General features: G+C 39.9%; 1 protein-coding gene across 1 annotated transcript in view; it reads left to right on the forward strand.

Moving 5' to 3' along the window:
* Positions 1-20,365, forward strand: part of LOC100116487 — a 287,412-nt gene that overhangs the window by 32,564 nt on the left and 234,483 nt on the right. Inside the window, exon 3 of the mRNA XM_032601580.1 lies at positions 11,579-11,738. Coding sequence (XP_032457471.1) covers positions 11,579-11,738 — 160 coding nt within the window. The remainder of the gene's footprint in view (positions 1-11,578; positions 11,739-20,365) is intronic.

Here is a 20,365-nt window from a genome sequence, read left to right on the forward strand (position 1 = left end):
TAATCCTCATAATTAGCTAAAAAGATTGATAAACATGCGTTCTCTATTTCTTTATATAAAAACAAAAATGTATTACGGTACGAAATAAAAATTAATAATAATTATGTTACTAAGATAAGTAGGAAAATAAGATAGTACTGTGAAATACTTTACCTGTACCCGATCCAATCCCGAATTCCCAACTAATACATTACCCTGCCTGCGATTGAGTCTGTGAGGTTATGTCGCCTCCTGTTGTCGTCCCATTGTCGTCCCTACGATCGTGCCGAAGAAAATCCCAGGCAGTCCACCAATTCCATGTTTTTTCTCATTAGGCGGGCGTGTAAGGAGATCCAGGTATCCCCTTGGACGAGGCCAAACCGCATCACATACAAAGGGACAAACGCACGACAGGGCCGAGTTACGACGCTCGGTCGGCAATTGACCATAAGGACTGCGCGCGACCCACATATAAGCGCGTGGCGATTTCAAAAGAGCAGTTACTGATTCACAACTCTAGCGAACAGAGCTCCTGCGAATATTATTCAAACGTGAACGCAATTCTAAACGCAGAGCGTGATTGTGCTCCGCATTTACAACGCGACATATTGTTAAATTAGTCTTAGAGAAATAAAATTTAAGTGTATTTAAATTAAAACAAAGTGTCACTAATCAATTACCAGCTCTAATATTTCTAGCCAAGAAATATCCGTGGCAGCGGTAATCAAGTGATAATCACTTGTGTTAACAAATACATTTAAACTATTTTCCTGCTTGTACACAACAAGCAGGTGGCAACCGTATACAAAGTAAAAAGAGTCCGAAGATTATCGAGCAACACACTACTTTGCACGGAAACCAATAAAGCTACATCGATAATCTCCTTACAATATAAACGTACTCCAGCAAGTCAGCATCCTTACTTTTCTCACACGGCATACTTCTCACAATTCGTTTTACATCTTTATTCACGGCTAACCAGACTCACACTCACTTCGCATTACACACATATACACCCGTGCGGGCATATCGGTGCGCCGTGAGCAGCTATTTTCCCATCGTCGTTTCCCCCTCCCCGCGCTCGCTCTTGTTCTGACTCGAATAGGTTCGGTTAGTGTTAGAACTTCTTGGTATTGATGCGTGCGTATGGGTCAAGCTTAGTGTAGTGGTGAGGCTATGTCGTATAGCATGGCATTATGCTGCTACTCTCTCTCTCTCTCTCTCTCTCTCTTTCTCTCTCTCTCTCTCTCTCTCTCTCTCTCTTTCTCTCTCTCTCTCTCTCTCTCTCTCTCTCTCTAATAAATTCCCTACAATTCCTCTACAAATAAATTCCCACTGCTATTATGCTTATGCTCGATACAGTGCATAGCAGAGGGCGATTGAGAGAAAGAGAGAGAGAGAGACTCACCAGTCGACGGTCACCATGTCGTAGATACAACGCACTAAGTATACAACAAATGTACCAAAAATAAATTTGCACTTCCTGTAGATGATGTCTAGGTGTCAGGATGATCCTGAGGTTAACCCATTACAGTTATGGTAGATGATACATGGTTCTACTTTTTAATTACACCAAGTTTAACCACCAAGAAAACTCGTTTAAAATCATAAGTATATTACATTAGCGTTAAAATTCCAGGAAGACCAAAATTTCAAGAAGTCCAGAAAAATTCCCTGAAAAATGCGGGAAGTGCTATATTTCATCTTTACATTAAAATATTGCGATATTGGTGCACTAAAGAAAAAAATAAAACGGTAGGAATATTCTTAGATGTTAGGACTTATGTGACAGTTAAAAAAGTTTTAATTAGAATTGGAGGAATTTGAATAAATTAAACTGAAATAATGTTTTGGATAGAAATTTAAGCAAATTAATATTATGTATGTAAGATAAGATAAGATTCCAGGATGAAAAATTTCTTGAGTCAATAACATTCCTTGGTTGTATGTGTGCAACGTGTGGCTATTGTACATAAGTCATGTAGCTACTACAACTACGAATTACAGTATGACGCAATATAATGCACCAAAAATATAACGATCTCAACTGTAGTTATTGACCTATTCAAAATATAACCAATGAAAAGCAAACAATATTCTTAATCAACAGACAAATTCTGAGCTCACTAGATAAGGACCAGTACGGGCTACCTTAGCTCACTAGCCAAAGCGCAACTTAAGGATGTTCTATGCCTTTAGCCGGCGGGGTCAGAAACGGGACATCCCCTCGTACCACGCGCCGGCTCCCCTCTCACCGCGCACCTCCTCGCGCAGCCGACAAGCTTAGCATTTTATTTACGTTACGCTTGATTTCTTAGAGATTTGTGCGACAACGCAAAGTGAAATTTCGCGTAGATCTTCTTAAGATTATGCCAAGTATGGTCGATAGTTTTTTATTTCATTCTCTTAACTTAGAAATCATCACACTCTATGTAAATCGACTATTTTTGACCGCGCTCCATAAGAGCCCGTGTACAACCTACAAACTTTGAACTCGAATATTATGGAAATATGTTTGGTAACGAATATCGGGAAAACATGGATCGTTTCGTATACACTAGACGAATACATCTACAAAGTTTCAGGTATATTCTCTTAACTTTCGTGTAACCATAAAACAACCTTAAGCGCCATCGCAACTAAAGTGCCTAGTCCCTACTCATGAGCAACTTACGCCTTGAGTAGGTAAAACTTAGAAACATTTCCGAATTTCGAAATACTTATAAATTTGTAGAGTCGAATCTAATAACGCAACTAAAGCGTATCAGATAGAAAAACTTAGAATAAATTCAAATATCTGTCATACTTATAAAATTCTGATCTAGACTTTATTGAATATATTTATTTTTATCCATATTAATTTAAAATTTCTCTAAAATCAGTTTCTTACAACTAATAATTTCGTGATCTGAGAGTCAACATTATCAAAATCAAAACAATGTGCAGGATTAATTTATGTGTGTAGGAATTGGTATTAATTTATCTTTAGGCGTTTTTAGATGTTGATTTATTTTTGTTTATGTTTTTTTTTTGTTGTGTAAAAACCGTACTTGACCAAGGACGGGCTGCGCGAGTTCTACAAACAATTATTAATTTATATAGAAACTAGCATAAGCTCGAGAGCTTTATTGTTACTAGAGGTACTCGAATATGATGGATATCAATTCTGAATATCAAAGTAAGTAGTAACTATCTAAGTACGCAAGTGGATGCGTGACTGTCGCGGTGGTGGGACCTGCGTGGACACTCTCGTGCGCGGACTGTAGTCTGACCCCTATTAGTGGACGACGTTGAGCCCGCTCTTACTTACGCGCGGACACTAGTCTGTCCGCGTTCTCTGTTGATGTCCTGGAGTTTCTTACCTTTTTGACTTATGGTGTTGTAGGTACACTTACTTACTCCTTCTATTTCCTTCTTTAGGTTTTAGGTTGTTTTAGGGATTACTCTTAATTATAAGAGAAGTTATTATAGATATTGACCAAATTGTTATTGTTTGTTTATTAGAGACAACCCAGAACTCAGCAGATAATACAGTTTCTTACAATATGTTTGATGGTTTTATCGATTGTGAACTTATGTAGATTTAGTAACTATTTAGATTGACGTTTACTCTAATATTTATATATTTAATGCCTTACAATTATGGTCATCCTGTGCTCTTGTGATGGTTATAAACACCAGTTCGCGGCAAATGCTGATCGTTATAATCTACACGCTTTCGCGTGGCAGTAAAATTAGGTTGGTCAACTGCTCTTGCTGACGCCGGAGATTCTACTCGATGGTTCTTAGGCTAGATCAAAGTGTTTAATCGGATTTGGCACGCTCCAACACGGACACTAGTTACACTACCGCTACACCTGAGAAGCAGGCTCTCACACTACGCCGAGTGATGTTCAACAAAAGGCGCTGCGTAAATCAACACCGGAGCTTATAAAGCCTCAGTGTCGATACACGCAGCTGACATGATTTTAATTACGCGGCATCTCGTGACCAATCAGCATCTGCCACTGCAAGGATACGCTGCGTAGGTATTGCAATTAACCGCGCGCGACCAGTGCTGACTCCCAGGTCAATGGCTGTTTGATTTTCGGTGCTCGGTTGTGCGGTGTCGCAATCAGATGCACCCGCTAGCCTACGTGCGCGCACAGTTGCAGGCTTGATGTTAAATTATAATAGTAGTCACTTTATCAGATATAATCGTGGGACATTACAGTTGGACTAATATATTTAGTAGAGATTTGCAAAATATGAAAATTTTCTAATAAAACTTACAGGATGATCATTATCAACAACATTTTTTCAACTTAGGAAGTATTGTATTCCTAGAAGCTCCTGGGCCCCTCTTATGCTGAGAATCACTATGACCATTTTTGGATCTCTTGTGTTAGGCTTTGATAATGTCACCCTTCTTCTATTGTCCAACTTTTCGAAGACTCCTTCCGTTGCTGCTATCGCCTTATCTTCTGTAGCTTCCGAATCTTTGTGCTTTATTTTTAGAGTAGCCTTTTAATCTTTCTTCTTCACCTCTCCGAGGCTCAGTACTCATTTATTGACTTCTATAGTGAACACCATCCTGTCGGACACACTCTGCATAGGAACTTTCTTTGTCGTTGTCTTTTTTGTATTAAATCAGTTTTACCTGAATTTAAATATATTATCCTTAATTATATCACTACATATTTTTTTCTTCCTCCTAGAGGAAGCTTTGTAATAGTAAAATTTTGAGTTTCGTCAAAATTTCTAGAAAATACTATTTGGTGTGTTAGAAGTTCAAATCAAGTGTTTTTAGAAAATGTTCGTATACATGTGTGCGTGTGTGTGTGTGTGTGTGTGTGTGTTGGTGTGGATGTATACCGTGATATTTCTGGAACTACTCCGTCAATATCAATAAAATTTGACATGCATATCTATTTTTGGATTCTAAATTAGGGAAAAACAATTATTTTTTATTTTCTCAACTATTTTTTTTATGGAAATTTTTTGATTTTTGAAATACACTATTTTGCGTTTTTTTCAATCATCCCATTGTTACAAACAATTTAGCTAAAATGCATTTAAAAGAGAATAAAATTATCTACTCTTTCTCGATTCGTCCTCGTGACCGACTGCTTTGTTTAGCAGATAAAATGAAAAAGGTAATTTAAAAAAAAAATCTTTTTACTGAAACTAAACATCATAACCTCACGAAAAAAATTAATTTCAATAGAGCACGTGTCAAACTATATCCCATTAAAATTTAAAGTGATTTGACTACTTATTTTTTCTATAATAAATCGAAAACTGAAAAAAATGAGTTTTTTTGTGCCTCGATTACGGACGTAAAAAGGCCTTATTGCACTTGAGATTTTGGGAAAAAGTAGATATTTTATTTTTTGGCTAAGTTAGTTGCGCAGCTTTCAAACACCTATGGTTCTTAAAATATGAAGGTTTCAATTTTTTTTTTTAATTTTTTGATTCCTTAAATCTCTAAAACAATGTAGTCGAATGCTTCAAAATTTTATTTGGTAATTTACCATTAAAAAAGCTATCTGCTGCTAAAATATTAAACGATTGCGCCCTCGACTCCTACTCGTGCTTAATCATCATCCTTGCTGGAAAAAGCCAACTTTGGCCCCTAGTTGTTTAATGTACTATTTCCTCCCAAGGGAGTAGTTTTTTCCCGCTGCTAAGAAAAACTCGATTTTCCATTCATTTTACATGCATGGAAAGTGGCCTTTTTCATGTACTTATCATTAAAATATCTTCTATTATTATTAGGATATTATTATTATTATTTATTAAACCAAGATAATAGCTCACATAGTATACATTAACAGTATGCATACTATCAAGCCTTGTAGAGGTAAACTAAGTTACCTGTGCACAAGCTTGATATGTAACAAAAAAAAAACTTAAAACTAAAAGACAATTTCCTTATCAGATCCTTACAACAATACTATTTACATTTTCTTTTCTTAAACTTTAACGAATTAAACTTTAACAAATTAAACAAATTTAAAACTATTTGAAAAACTGACTTTTGGTTTTAATCCAAAAAACTGAGATTAATCAAACATAGTCAAGTTTATTATATTTGATCTTAATGAAGCGAGGAACAACTCTCAAGATAATTACTACGTAACTTGCTATGCACGTTTCATTTTGTTTGTTGGTAAACAACTAAAATTGTCTTTTTATATATTAGAACGTCATACAAACACCATAAGTGCAATGAAACGGGCATGGTAAGTTACGTAGTATCTTGAGAGTTGTCCCTCGCTTTATTACGATTAAATATAATTAACTTGACTTTGTTTGAGTGATCTCAGTTCTTTTCTATCTGTAATTTCTTTGCGGAATATATCAAAATCGCCTAACCTGTTACTTTTTTTAAAAATTAATTTTTTCTGGAGTATAAGTATAAATGCGATTAGTTTCGCGATGTATTATTACGTTGCGACATGTATAATAATTAGCTTGCGATGTATTTAAATTAGTTTATCATGAAATTCTATGCGATGCGACTTCGAGATCAAAGGTAACAAATAAATAAATGAAAAATCTTGTGCAACACCAAAGAAACACAAATAAAAGAAAAAGCACTAACAGATGCCAAAATAAAACAGGCAAATAATTTTTTTTCAAAATTTGAATCCATAAACTTTAATATCCGGTACAGTAAAAATTGCTATGTCGTATAGTAAAAGTTGGCTATCTAAAATTTTACTATACCGTATACTAAAGTTTAATATAAGTCGAGTTTGTCTTCTCGTTACTATACAGTATAGTAATTTGTAATGAAATTCTAGGAATATTTAGTGATACAATTCTCTCCGTGTAGGCTGTATCGGCATCTATAAACGCTTAGCATGCGGGTAGCCTAACTTGACTTGGCACGAAACAGCGTGTGGCCCTTTACGTGCTCCTTCCTGTGATATGGCGCGTCTTGTTTACTTCTCTCTCTCTCTCTCTCTCTCTCTCTCTCTCTCTCTCTCTCTCTCTCTCTCTCTCTCTCTCTCTCTTAGGGGGTGATAGCATCAAAATTGTTACGTTCAATGATGGGCTCAGTTAAATGGTTGGAATTTTATACTTAAGTAATATATTAATCAGTTGCAAACAACTGTCAAGTACTTTCTTAGTAACTTGCCATGCTCGTTTTATTTTGTTGGCCGGTGATGCACGGCCCGAAGAGGAATATAGCCATCTCACGCCACTCAAATACCATGAGCGTTAAGTGCGCCTCTGCTAATCTCACTGCGGACGTCAGATGTCAACTTTTCACGTAATCAGAGAACCATTTAATTGCACAAACTCTAAGAGTAACGCGAGCCTTATTATAAACTACCCAAATTAATAAACAACTATGAGTCTCAGAAAGTCAGTATATCTTGCCAGGGTAGATACATTGTGGTCATATAGTATATTGTATGTTCAATATATTGTGGGTTTTATAGACAAAAATTGGTTTTAGTAATTACAATGTACAATACAAGGTTAATTATCATGTTAATTATACGGTTAGAATGATCAGTTTTAGTGAAACAGGATTTGCCTCCATGAAACATGTTTTTAATTTGATATTTCGTTTTGTTCTATAAGCTTTTATTAAATATGGCATTACTAGAGTTAAAAAAAAAACACCTTTGTGGTTAAATCAGTAGGCTTTCGCCTAAGGTATAATGGTTTTTTTAGAGTAAGAGTTAACATTTCGAAAAATAAAAATTAGAAAGTGATAAATTACGCAGGGCAAAAATTTTAAAACTAAATTTTTAAATTATAGTTTACAAAATTAAAAAATTACCGAATTGAAAATATCATCAGTTGAAAGTATTTTATTTTTAAATCTCGAATTCAAAATTAATTTTTTTTTTACAATATTATCATTTTAATATTTTAGTTTCAAAATTTTACCTATTATTATAAATCAATGCGTATTTTTCTTATTTTAAATCTCTATTTTTCAAAAGGTTTAACCCTACCTGTTTCTTTGAGACTATTTATATAGACTTGTGCCTAAAATTGATATTTTTTTTTTTTCATTTTTGGATCTTATGACCTTGCTAAACTGTTACAATGCCGCTACCCCAAGCGGGTCTTGGGCATTTTCATCCGGATCGGATGGGTGGGTGCCTATCACCACTACACAGCGCGTCCTCAGGTTGCGGATAGAGGAACAGCACCTAAGAAAGAGGTTAGCTGCGAATAAATTGAATAAGCAGTCGCGGACAGCCGATAGGAACAGGCATGGGCGTGATGAGCCTGCACTGTCGAACGCATTCATCTAGAAACACTACGCAAGTACCACAACAAAAAACACCACATTATCTCTTAATCAATCTCTTTCATCACACATTACAAAAATGGGCAAAAATCCTGGTCTTACGCGGTAACGATGCCAGCGAAGGTGCGCTGCCTTGCAGGGGAGCGTTAGGATGCGAGAATGAAACCATAGTGTGTCTGACGATGAGGTTATCACCTCTAGAACGGTGGACTCACCTGCGATCGGAACAGGATCCGAAGCGCGCGGGTTTAACATACTATCATGGCTCAAAAAAATGAAAACCAAACCAAAAGGGACTTAAGGGTCGGAACTTGGAATGTTCGCAGTCTATACAGAGCAGGCGCGTTTAAAGAACTCATAAAGGAAGCTGATAGGTACAATCTAGATTTGGTAGCAATACAGGAATGGCGGTGGCCAGATGGCGGAGTACTAGCATCGGGTAACTTCACGTACCTGTATGGGGTCGGGAGCGGGGGATCCCTAGGCACCGGGTTTCTTGTAAGCAAAAGTATCATACATTCGGTTAAAAGTTTCAAATCCGTCAATGACAGGCTCTCGTACATCATCATCGAAGGTGAATGGTATAGATATGTATTTATTATTGTACACTGTCCTACGGAGGACAAAGAAGAAGAAGCTAAGGATCTCTATTACGAAACTTTAGAGCAGGTAATCGAACAGTTCGCGTCTTACGACACAAGAATAGTATTAGGCGATTTCAATGCTAAAATAGGAAGGGAGGAAATGTTTAGGCCTACTATAGGGAAGGAAAGTCTGCACGAAGCCAGCAATGATAGCGGTATTAGGGTCATAAATTTCGCGGCAGCAAAAGATCTTATAATCAAAACTACGTATTTTAAGCACAAGGATATACATAAAGAAACGTGGAAATCGCTGGACAGGGCCACACAGAACCAAATTGATCATTTTCTCATCGAAAAAAGACGTCATACTAACGTTCTCGACGTAAGGGCTTATAGAGGGGCAGATAGCGACCCGGACCACTTCCTAGTAGTAGCCGAATTAAGAGCTAGATCAGTAGCGAATCAAAATAGTAAGCGAACAAACAAGGTAGAAAGCTTCGATATTGAAAAGCTACGAGATAGAACAGAGTGAATTAGGTACCAGATAGAAATTAATAACAGGTTTCAGGCACTTGAAGAAGCAAACACATTGCCGGAGGGGAATGACGAACCGAATAGCTTATGGGGGGACATCGAAAATACGGTAAAAGAGGCCGCGAACAAAGTACTGGGTAAAAAGAAAAAGCCAAATAGAAAACCATGGTTTGACGAAGAGTGCGAACTCTGGTTTGAAAGGCGCAAAAAGTCTAAATTAGATAGCTCACACAATAGAAGCGATAGGACCGTAGAAGAGTATTCTAACGTAAGGAAACAGGCGGGCGCGATCTACAGAAATACGAAGCGGGAGTATCAAAAGAATCTTATTAGGAGAATAGAAAATAACAGTAAGGAAAATAACCCCCGCGAAATGTACAGAGGAATTAACGTCATCAGAAAGGGTTTTAGGAGTAGAGCGCAATTAATGAAGGACGAAAACGGGGACCTCGTAATAAATTACAACGAATTACTGTCGCTGTGAAATAACTATTTCGATAAATTATTAAACGTGCACGAAAATTGCGAAGAATTAGGGGACGAAATTCACACTGCCGAACTCCACGTGGAGGAACCGAGCTACCAAGAAGTAGAGGCCGCGATGAAAAAAGCGTACGATTCCATTAAGCGAAGCAAAATGTATCAAATTCTAGTACTTCTCGGTGTACCAAAAAAACTTGTGAGATTGATTCAAATATGTCTGAACGGAAGCACGGGAAAGGTCCGAGTAGGTGGTAATGTATCAGAACCCTTCACGATACGCGATGGTTTAAAACAAGGGGATGGGCTCTCTACAGTGCTGTTCAACTTAACGTTAGAGTTTATCATTGGGAAAATGCAGGTTAGCCAGCTGGGCGCAACGCTTAATGGAACAACACATATACTAGGCTACGCAGATGATTTGGATATACTGGGGGATTGTAGGGAAACGGTAGCAAGAAACGCGGAAATCCTCATAAAAGTGCCGGAGTATACAGGGTTAGAAGTGAGTGAATCAAAAACAAAGTACATGATTGTGGATAAACTAGGCATCTGCAGAGGGGAGGGAGATCTCAGAGTTGGGAATTTTACTTTTGAAAAGGTTAGCGAATTCAGGTATCTGGGTACGACCATAAATGATAGAAACGAGATTAATGTCGAAATAAACAAGAGACTCCATTCGGGTAATGCTTGCTTCTACGCCGTGAGAATTTACTTAAGTCGAGGCTGTTGGCTAAAAACGTTAAAATAAGAATATACAGGACAATAATACTGCCGGTGGTTCTGTACGGGTGCGAAACATGGGCTCTCACTAAGCTGGCGGACAACCGTTTTAGGTTATTTGAAAATAAATTCTTGCGAAAAATATACGGGCCGAAGAAAGATGAGAAAACTGGGGAATAGAGGAGACTACACAATGATGAGTCACACAATCTGTATTCATCGCCAAATATTAACAGAATAATAAAATCACGCAGATTGGGTTGGGCAGGGCACGTAGCGAGAATGGGAGACGACCGTACGGCAGCCCGTGTCATGAAGGGCAGGCCGATGGTAACGCGACCTCTAGGTAGACCTAGACGCAGACGGGAGGACAACGTAAAAGCGGATCTAGTAGAAACAGTACGGGTGGGTGTCGATCGGAGGGGTGCATCTTGGGTGGGATTGACACAAGACAGGGCAGCGTGGAAGGCTTGCGTAGATGAGGCGATGAACTTTCGAGTTCCAAATGCCATTTAAAAAAAAATGACGTTGCTAAATCTTTCCCTTGCGTCAATATCTTAAGCAATTCAAACTGTAAGAGTGATCTTTATTTCGAAAATGTAAACTATATTCTTTAGCAATACGAGCAATACGAAACGCATAAAAAAGAACTGATTCGTAAACTGTAAATTAGACAACGTAAAAGCAGACTTAACTGAAATCGTGCAAGAAGGTGTGGAATGGATGAATGGATGGGCTTAGCACAAAATAGGTATACCTGAAAGGCTTGCCTAGATAAGGCGACAAACTTTCGAGTTAAACTTTTGAATCATCTGCGTGGTAAAATACGAAACGCAGCGTATTACAATTCTTAGCCTAGTATCAGTCGCAGCCTTGTCTGCATCAATGCTTGAGCAGTAAGCATTTTTGAATACTTGAAAATTCGGCTATCCTCTTTAAATTTTGTTCTTTCCTACTCCTTTATTAAATCCCTATCCTTATATTAAAAAAAGTATGTAATGAATTTAAATTTTAATAGGTATGCAATAATTTGAATAAATGCCATTGTGATGGTGGTTGGAGTGGGCCCGATTGTTCATTAGAGCAAGAGCAACCCATTGAACCTTTAACCAGCAGCACAGAAACATCAACAGCACCATCAGCAAAAAATAAAATGGAAAAAAAAGAAACCCCCTACGGTGAGTTAAATACCCATATTTATTTTCTTTATATTTATTATATATATTAACGTTTCAGAGGGGATCTCACTGATTTAAAGTTATAAATATATTTTTGAAGTACTTTTATAAAAGCGAAAGTAGTTTTTCCTTCATTTAAAAATTAAAAACATTAAATATCATAATATTTAAAAAGCGTTATTAAATTATACATATTAAACAGTATTTTTTTATTTCATATATACATTATACAAAAACACTTTGTCACTTATTTTTGTAAGCTTAATGTTGTCAGAAATAGCTATGCTAGAAAGCCTGTTATTTTTTTACTCACCGAAGTATTCAGACATACTACAGCGTTAAATTCTAGTAATTATTGTTAGTTCTTTGTGATTGCATTTATGTCTTAGTATTAAATACCTAGAAATTTATGTTTATGAACAATATATTACAGAGTATTATGCAAGCAAAAATGTGGTATTTTTTGAAACGATAGGATGCTTTCAAAGTGAGCTTTGTCCGCGGCTTCAACTTTAAGTAGACGTCCGTCTACCCGAGGCTTGCTTTTGGGCGGACAGAGATGTCCAAGCAGACGCAGATTTATGCGTACTAGTTGACTTTTCTGCAGGCTGGTAGTCTTTACCTTACGTAGGTGTTTCTGACATTTAATACAAATTTTTAATGGTTGGTTAGTTAGGTATTTGGTAATATTATGAATAGAATATACACTTGAAATCCCCGCACCAGAAGGTCAATCGGCAGAGCTTATGGTCAGGGAGTCGGCGCACAGCACGATAGAGCTTCTTTTAGATTCCAATGCATTCTCTTGGCACGTTTATTGGCATGTGTATGGTACGGTGTCGTATGTACTCTTTCGGCGCCAATGAAATTGAAATTCTGACTGCAGCGGCAGCTTGATGAGTTCCAGATGCAGATAGTTAAAACACGCATACAGAGCTGCGAAATTCTCTAGGGCTACGTATTGTGGCGATGCATCTTAGATTGCTGACAGGGAACACATGCCCGTGCCCAGCGAGCGATGTCCTATTCTGCGCTAGGTTAAAAGTATTTCTGTGTGGTAAACCGGATCGTTCCTCTGACGCAATGATGGCCCGTTAACCTCAAAAAGGTGCGACAGGTCGTCATCTCTGGCCTGTTCTCGTGCAGTATTAGCTAAATCCAGGCGTGCTAGTATCCGGATAGCTTTAATTCTCAAGAATGTGTCTGCTGTGGTACTGCCTAGCCCTTTGACGTATGCCAGTGCGATGGAAAACTATAAGAGATAGTCAAGCTACCTAGATTGCCTGGGCGAGGTCTTCTATGGCTACTGCCGGGCTGCAAGTGATAGCGGCTTTCGGTTAGTCAGCAGCGTGAAAGAGCGCCCCTCGAGGGTGCTGCTAAAGTGATTAACTGCTGCAAATGCTGCTAGAAGTTCTCTATCGTTTGTGATGTAGTGCCGCTTAGTATCGGAGAGCTTAGAGGCCAGCGTCCGTCTGGATTGTACTACTCCAAAGCAGCACAGATGACACGACAGGTATACCAGCGAGAAGCCACAGCAGAGCTTCGTGGCGCAGGAACGTGGCAGCAGCTTCTTCTATTGCATCAGATTTTCTAGCGGATTGTTGAGGGGTGCGAGAAAGCGTGCAGCACCAGGGATACAGTGCCTGTAGTAGTTGATTAGGCTGAGAAAGCGACGCAGCTGCGCTAAGTTTTTAAATTTAATTCAATCTGATTTTCTTCTTTTTTGGACGGATTGTGCCTCAATAATTATAGACACTGGCCTCAGTTCTCGCGACTGAGTTCTCTTTTTTATCCGGAGTTATTTTGCTCCGACTAAGTTCTTTTTTTTTGAGGCGCACTACTACACTTTTAATTTTCACTGATGATGAGTCTGCTGACTAGCAGAGTAACTGACTGCTTAAGTTCTGTCGGAAAACTGGCGATGCTCACCCCTTTGCTCCCGGTCTTAATATACTGGAACTTCATTCTTCTTCCAAATTAGAAGTGCCTAATATGAGATATTGCCACAACTTTCTTTTTAATAGGTCACCTCGTAAACATCTCATTGATTACCGTCAGTTTTAAGAAATTGGCTTGTAACTAGCCCTTCTGCAGATCCTCGTCGTCTGTGCTCCGTCGCGTAGGACTTTCTGATTCGTTTTTTATTTTCAAAGAGCGCGCTTGTCTGGTGCTTGCTTCGTTATTTTTGCGCTGCTGCCGCTGTCTTTCCATGTTGTTATTTTTATGAGCTTGTCACTCTTTGATGGGAATCGCAACATCATTTTTGATCGTCTATTAACATGTTTTTAATTTTGTTGATGGCTCATGTCAGTTTTTCAGACGACGGCCATTCTTTTGGATTTTCGACGCCCATGCGCTGTTGCCACAACTTTTCTATTTTATATTATTGTAGAATTATGCTGTGGTGGGGAAAGTACTGCTTCTTGTGGCTGCTGCAATGGCGATGCTTGCGAGTGTTTGATATGTATCTATTTTGTGTGTAAAAATATTTGTAAATTTCTATTTTAATTGCCGTTGTAGGCGCATTATGGAATCTGGGATTCCATGACAAAAATTTTTTTAAGTGTCAAAAAATGTATTATTGCATTTGCAGGAATAAAGTAATTTAATTCCCGCATTTGGGAATAAAAAGTTACTTTAGTTCCGTTTTTCAGGAATTTACAGGCCTGAGCGCGACGTGGAAATCGAAATAGGCTAATAAGTAGGTAGGCACTGAGGTGTTGAAGATTTTTGCCAACACATCCGACTCTGTGATAGCCCTGAAGATGAAGTGTTCAGGGAGGTACAGACTCTCTAGGGTTCGCAGATACTTCTTAACAGATGGAGCTTGAGGGGCATTTGAGATGGAACTAAAGTGTTTGTTGAGAGCATCTGCAGAGAACCGAGCAGGTGAAGAAGATTTAGAGGTAGTAATGCCAAGATTTTCAAGCTATCTTCAGATCTCTGCAACGTCGGTTAGAGTAGACAAGCGTGAATAGTAGTAATTCAGCCTAGCCTCCTCAACCTGTTTATAAGCGTCGTCCCTTGCGATTCTATAGAAGCATAGATCCCAAGGTAAACGACTTCTGCGAAAGCGCCTGTAGAGTCTGTTCTTTTCAGTCAAAAGGTCACGAAGAGCCGCGGTGAACCACGGGTGACGTTAATGTCCAGGTGTCGCAGTCTTTAATGAGGCGAGATGATTTATCGCGTTCGTTAGGTTAGCGTTAAGAATAGAAATGCATCAGTCAAGTGATGGCGTGGTGAATGATGACCAGTCACATGCGCTGAGGAAGTCCTTTAACTTCTTAGCACAGATTCCTTTGTAGTTTCTGTAAGAGTACGTAGCAGGTACGTGGCGTAGAATCTGTACGTTAAGTGTGGCCGTGATAAGGTCATGTCCGTTGATGAAAGGAGTGTCTATCTCCCAGTGTGAGAGCAGGCGATCCTGCTCATCAATTAAGCATAGGTCAAGCCAGGTGTCAGAGTCTTGTCTGTGATGGGTTGCACCATATGGCACAAAAGTAAGAGAGTTCTCATAGATGAAGGCCCTGCTGAAGTTGGCGTCTTCAGATGAGGAAAACTGATTGTCATTAAAGTCACCCATGATGACCTTCGTGAAGTAGTTGTGCAAATGCGTTGTTAGTTGCTCAATGAAGTTAGATCCCTGGATAAAGGGTGAGTGAGGAGGGCGATACATAACCCTCACGAAGATGGGCAATACTTTCTTAGCCGAGATCTCACAGAAAAGATACTCCGGCTTACCCGGCTTGTCCGACCATTCGCTGTCAGATGACGAGATAACGCTGGCTGTCAATGAATGATGAATGTAGAGGGCCACACATGCACCGTTCCTGTTTCTGTCCCGTCTGTACAAAATGTAATCATCCAGTGAAGGGATGGATGATATCTTGTCGCTTAGCCAGGTCTTAGTTACAGCTATTACGTAAAAGGGGGAACGAGTGGACAAGAAGAGCCTAACCATCTCAGTGTGACCCGTAAGGAAATTCGCATTGAAATGACAGACTCTTAGACCTTCAGACAGAGACGCTTTAGAGCCAGATATGGATGAGTTAGATGATTTAGATGGTGGTTTTGGTGAGATGATAGGAGTGTGTCTTAGTGTGTGATGTCCGTGCTGGCTGTTGGCGTGGTTCGGGCTAAAAAAGCCTCAAGTTTAGCATCGGTAATGATGATGGTGGCCCGTTCGCTGTCTTCACCAGAACGGATGTAGATCCTCTCATCCCTCATGAAGGAACAGCATCCCCTTCTCTTCTTTGCCTCCAGCCTGGACTTGACGCGCAGCTTGTGAATGTCTGGAGGAAGCAGCTCGTTGATGTTGACAAGACCCTGGTGGTCTGGGCAGAGAGCTCTTGCTTCCTTCAGTAGGGCAGCATCCAGTTCACTAGTGTGAAGCTTGCGTTTCCTGGCTTTGGCCACGATGATGGAGTGGACTAGCGCACTAAAAGGGAGAGTGACAGCTAGAGGTGGAAATCTGCTGTCACCTTGCGCGTTGGTGTTGGTTGCGTCAAGTCTCCCCATGGTCCTGACGGATGCCACATCCCACCTTAGGACCGTGGGATCCAGTGCAGCCAGGACAGTGAAAGCAGGAGTTGCAGTGATGTCACCTGGGTATAGGCTAGGCCAGAGACCATCACATTATTCGCATTCACATATTGAGCGCTCCTGGCTCCTCTTAACCTTAGCCAGCTCGCTGCGGAGGTTGTTGATCTCCTCAGAGGCAGGAGCAATGCTAATGTTCGGCTGCTCTGTAGGGCTTCTTGACGACAGCTTTTGATATTGTGCCTGCAACTCAGAGATGGAGGACTCGACATTGTTTAGTCGAGTCTTGAGCGCAGACAAGTCGTCAAGGACTTTGAGGAGACTTTCAAAAGGGCCAAGCCTTTTCTCAATTTAAGAGACCCTTTCAGACACGGTGTTTTGCGCCTGAAGGGCATGATTGTGGATCTTACGGATGTCATCCAGCGTCGCGAAGATGTCCTTAAAGGACGTCTCGATGGACGTCGCCTGTGTTCTCGCAGGCGATTAAGTCCTGGAGCCTGCAAGAGATGCTGATTTGTTCTTTTTGGGCACACTCGTTGCAGGCCTGCTCTTGGCAGATGTATTTGCCGCTGCTGCTGCCGCTTATTTCGCCCTCATCTGCGTGGTTTTGTGCGTGCCGGTGACGTACGCTTCCGCACAAGCAGCACAGGCGAGTGTGGCAGCATCCCTCACTATTGTGGACCTAAAGGCGCCACATTTGGTGTGGAAATGCTGGTTACACAACTCACAGGTCTTCATTTTTCCCCTAGTTATTTTATTGCAGTGAACACACATGACGAGCGACTCGGCGTTCTTTCCACCAATTCCGCTCATTTTCGATGATATTGTGTCTCTGTCGACAACTTACTGGCAGTCGATAACGTAGAAAATGTTACAGGATAGTAGTAGGTGGTAACTTATCGACTGAGCTTGAGACTTGGTACTCTCGAAGCCAGATGGAGTGCTAATTGAGAGAGGTGAGATTTGACCGACCTGCGATTGATGATGGAGACGTTTCTGGTGGTGTTCCGTCTATCCAACAAGTGACTCCACGTACATCACTTTAAGGAAAAAGAAACTCCATGCAGCGAGGAGAAAAGCCGTGCGAGTTTGCAGGTTAGGTTACAGCAAAGGATGTTGAAGCAGAAAAATAGCGTTGAAAGAAGTTGCAGCCTCCAGTGATTATTATCTCACGTTGAAGGTTGCAGAAAAGTGCATGCAACGATCTACAAAACAATAGCCCCGAAGGCAGCGTGTGTCAGCAAAAGTGCTATAAAACATAAGCAAAGCGGAATAGAACTGTTGTACTCACGTGAGAGAGAGAGAGAGAGAGAGAGAGAGAGAGAGAGAGAGAGAGAGAGAGAGAATACAAAGCACTACAGGTGAGCGTTCTAAACTGACTGAGATATAGAGGTTGTGTAGGCCAACAGTCCCTTCTGCTCTGCCACTTTTCTCTCTCTCAAGGGAGTATTTCTCTCTTCGCTCTTTCTAGAATGAAGTCGAGTGCATGTGTTTGCACTTTGCGAGTGTGAGAGCTCAGAGCACAAAAGCGTGTTTTTTTTTAAAGCAGCGCGAGAAGCGGTGCACAGGCGCGCAGTCGCTCTGGTATTTAAATTTAAAACGTTGGTGCTAATTTATGCTTTTCGTGTCGACCGGACCTTAGAGAGTTGTCTCTATAATTTGCTGAAGATTACATGTTTTAGAAACTTTTTTTGTAGTATTTATAAGAACGAATTGTAGATCTATACGAGATCTGCACTATATACAGCGACAACTAGTTACAGTTCTAGAAACGGTGGTTATAGTACTTACATTTCATAGCAAAAGTGAAACAAGGCACGCTTGATATCCGTAGAAACTATTTTAAGTCTTAGATCTCGGAAGGCGGGTACAACACAAGCCCCGACGACTCCGCAGGATAGAAATGGAGGAAATGAAGAAGGGGATAATCAACCTTAAAAGGCAGCGTGGTAGGAAGCCGTCACAAGAAAGTAAAAGAAAATGAAGAAAAGGCAAGCAAAGAGGATAAAAGTGTCCCTAGCGTTACAAACCAGAATAGGACCAGCAAGGATGGATTGAAGCGGCCAAGACCTCCCAGACCGAATGCTTTCCTTTCCCTAAGTTTCCGGGCGTCTGCATTGCTGTAAGTTATTATCTGTCATGCAGAGATTCTTATAGCTTGCTCTTATGATTTAGGCAAGATTTTTAATTTGTTTGTGCACATTATGCTTGTCCCTGACATAGTCCATCAATTCATCGATTCTGCTACCAAGGCGATCCAAGTGCACATTCCTTTGCGTTATGCAAACAGCTCTCTTATCCCTGTCTGCATCAACCTCCATTTCCATATCACTTGCATCTCTACATGCAGCAGAAGTAAGGTGACAAACCTCTGCGGCTCCTAAGTGAGTTTGGCCCCCCCAAACTCCATGGGGTCAGCGCCAACCATGGGGGCTTTCACCCGATCGGAATCGACGGCGGGACTGGACTCTGTGGCTTAACTCGCTTAGGGTAATAATTTTATTAAGGGGTCCAGCCTGGGTTAAATCCTGCAAAAAACAAAACAATATTCGTCTAATAAAAATTTTTTCGTTGATGCTAATGATGGTGAAACAAAGAGGACCAATCCTCCTGACTCGTCCGTAGAGGAAGACGCTGAGGACGGTGATGGGACTCGGAGCTTCTCGTCGCACGACGCCACATTGTCATCGTCGACTGTAACAAGTAAATCATTTTATTACGGCTTATCATCCGTGTTACAATTTCTAATAGCATCTGCGAACACTTCCGTCAATGTGTATGCACTCGTCGAAAGAAACGTGGCTGTTGACTCTTCAATAATGTTGTTGAACCAACGCACTTCACGCGCACGACCGTTATTACAAATGCGCGCTGCAGCTAATTGAAAAGTCAAAGCCGCGTCATCTTCCAGGAGTTCATTATCATCGATGGGCATGTCGAAATTTTCACGGCGTCTAATAACTATAAAAATAAAAAAATGATAGTTAATAATTTTTTTTGAAAAAAAAAAAAATTTTTTTTGAAAAAAAAAAATAATAATAATAATTTTAAAAATAACACTTTCGTTGATTCTCCGATCGTACATATTAGAATTATTGAAGACACCCTGCGCTGGACGCATTGCGTGCTCTTTCTCCGTCTGCTCCACCATAAAGAAACCGTGAAAAATCTCAGATCTCAGATAATCTTTTACGGAAACCTGCGCTTCTTGGTCCAAATAAGCCCGCATTATTTCAAGAGCCCTCTCTATAAGCTCACGAAGACTTAACAGTGCTGAAGCACCGGCCCGAAAAACGGCAACGTTCGCAACGCGACCAGCAACGAGTACGTTGTAAATAAAAAATTTTCCACACCCAAAACACATACCATAAGCTGCAGTGTAAACCCCATCCATATATAGAAATAGATTGTTTTGTATAAGTACATTTATGACCACGTTGTTTTATAGTGATATTTAGTATAAATACCATTAACTTTACCATGCTAAAACCTCTATTATTTCTGCTGGCCTATTGTGGCACTCGTTGCAAGGATTTGTGAATTTTTTCAGTCCGTAAGATTCCTAATGAACGAATGGTTTTTTTGGGCTCAAACTCAAGGAAGATACTTTGTATATCTGTAATTTTGGTATGAATGCAGGGATTTATAAAAATTAAAATTATAATTATAAGTCGTATTGGACAAAAAATGAAAAATACGCAATTTTACGAAAAAATGATAACAATTTTGTTTTGTTATTTTGCTTATAACTTTGCGGACAATTTTTTTCTATAAACGGGTTTCAGGAGCGTGTTCTACGGAAAATTTTCTGTCAAAATAAGGAAAAAAATCGATTTTTTCGAAGTTTAAAGGTGTTGTGTCCCCTTAAGCATCTTGACTGAAATGCCATCCACGCCGCACGCTTTAGAACTAGCGTTTGAGATCGCTGCAGGACCTCTCTGTCGCTGAAACTACCTATGTCAAACTGCTCGCGTACGAAGTCAGCACGCAGTGACGACAATAAGTCATTGAGCGTGTCAACAACGATAGCTGGTTTTACATTAGAAATGCTCGCATAATACGCGGATGTTTTTATCAACCCACGGCTT

The sequence above is a fragment of the Nasonia vitripennis genome, assembly GCF_009193385.2.
Source record: "Nasonia vitripennis strain AsymCx chromosome 2 unlocalized genomic scaffold, Nvit_psr_1.1 chr2_random0009, whole genome shotgun sequence".
Classification (NCBI taxonomy): domain Eukaryota; kingdom Metazoa; phylum Arthropoda; class Insecta; order Hymenoptera; family Pteromalidae; genus Nasonia; species Nasonia vitripennis.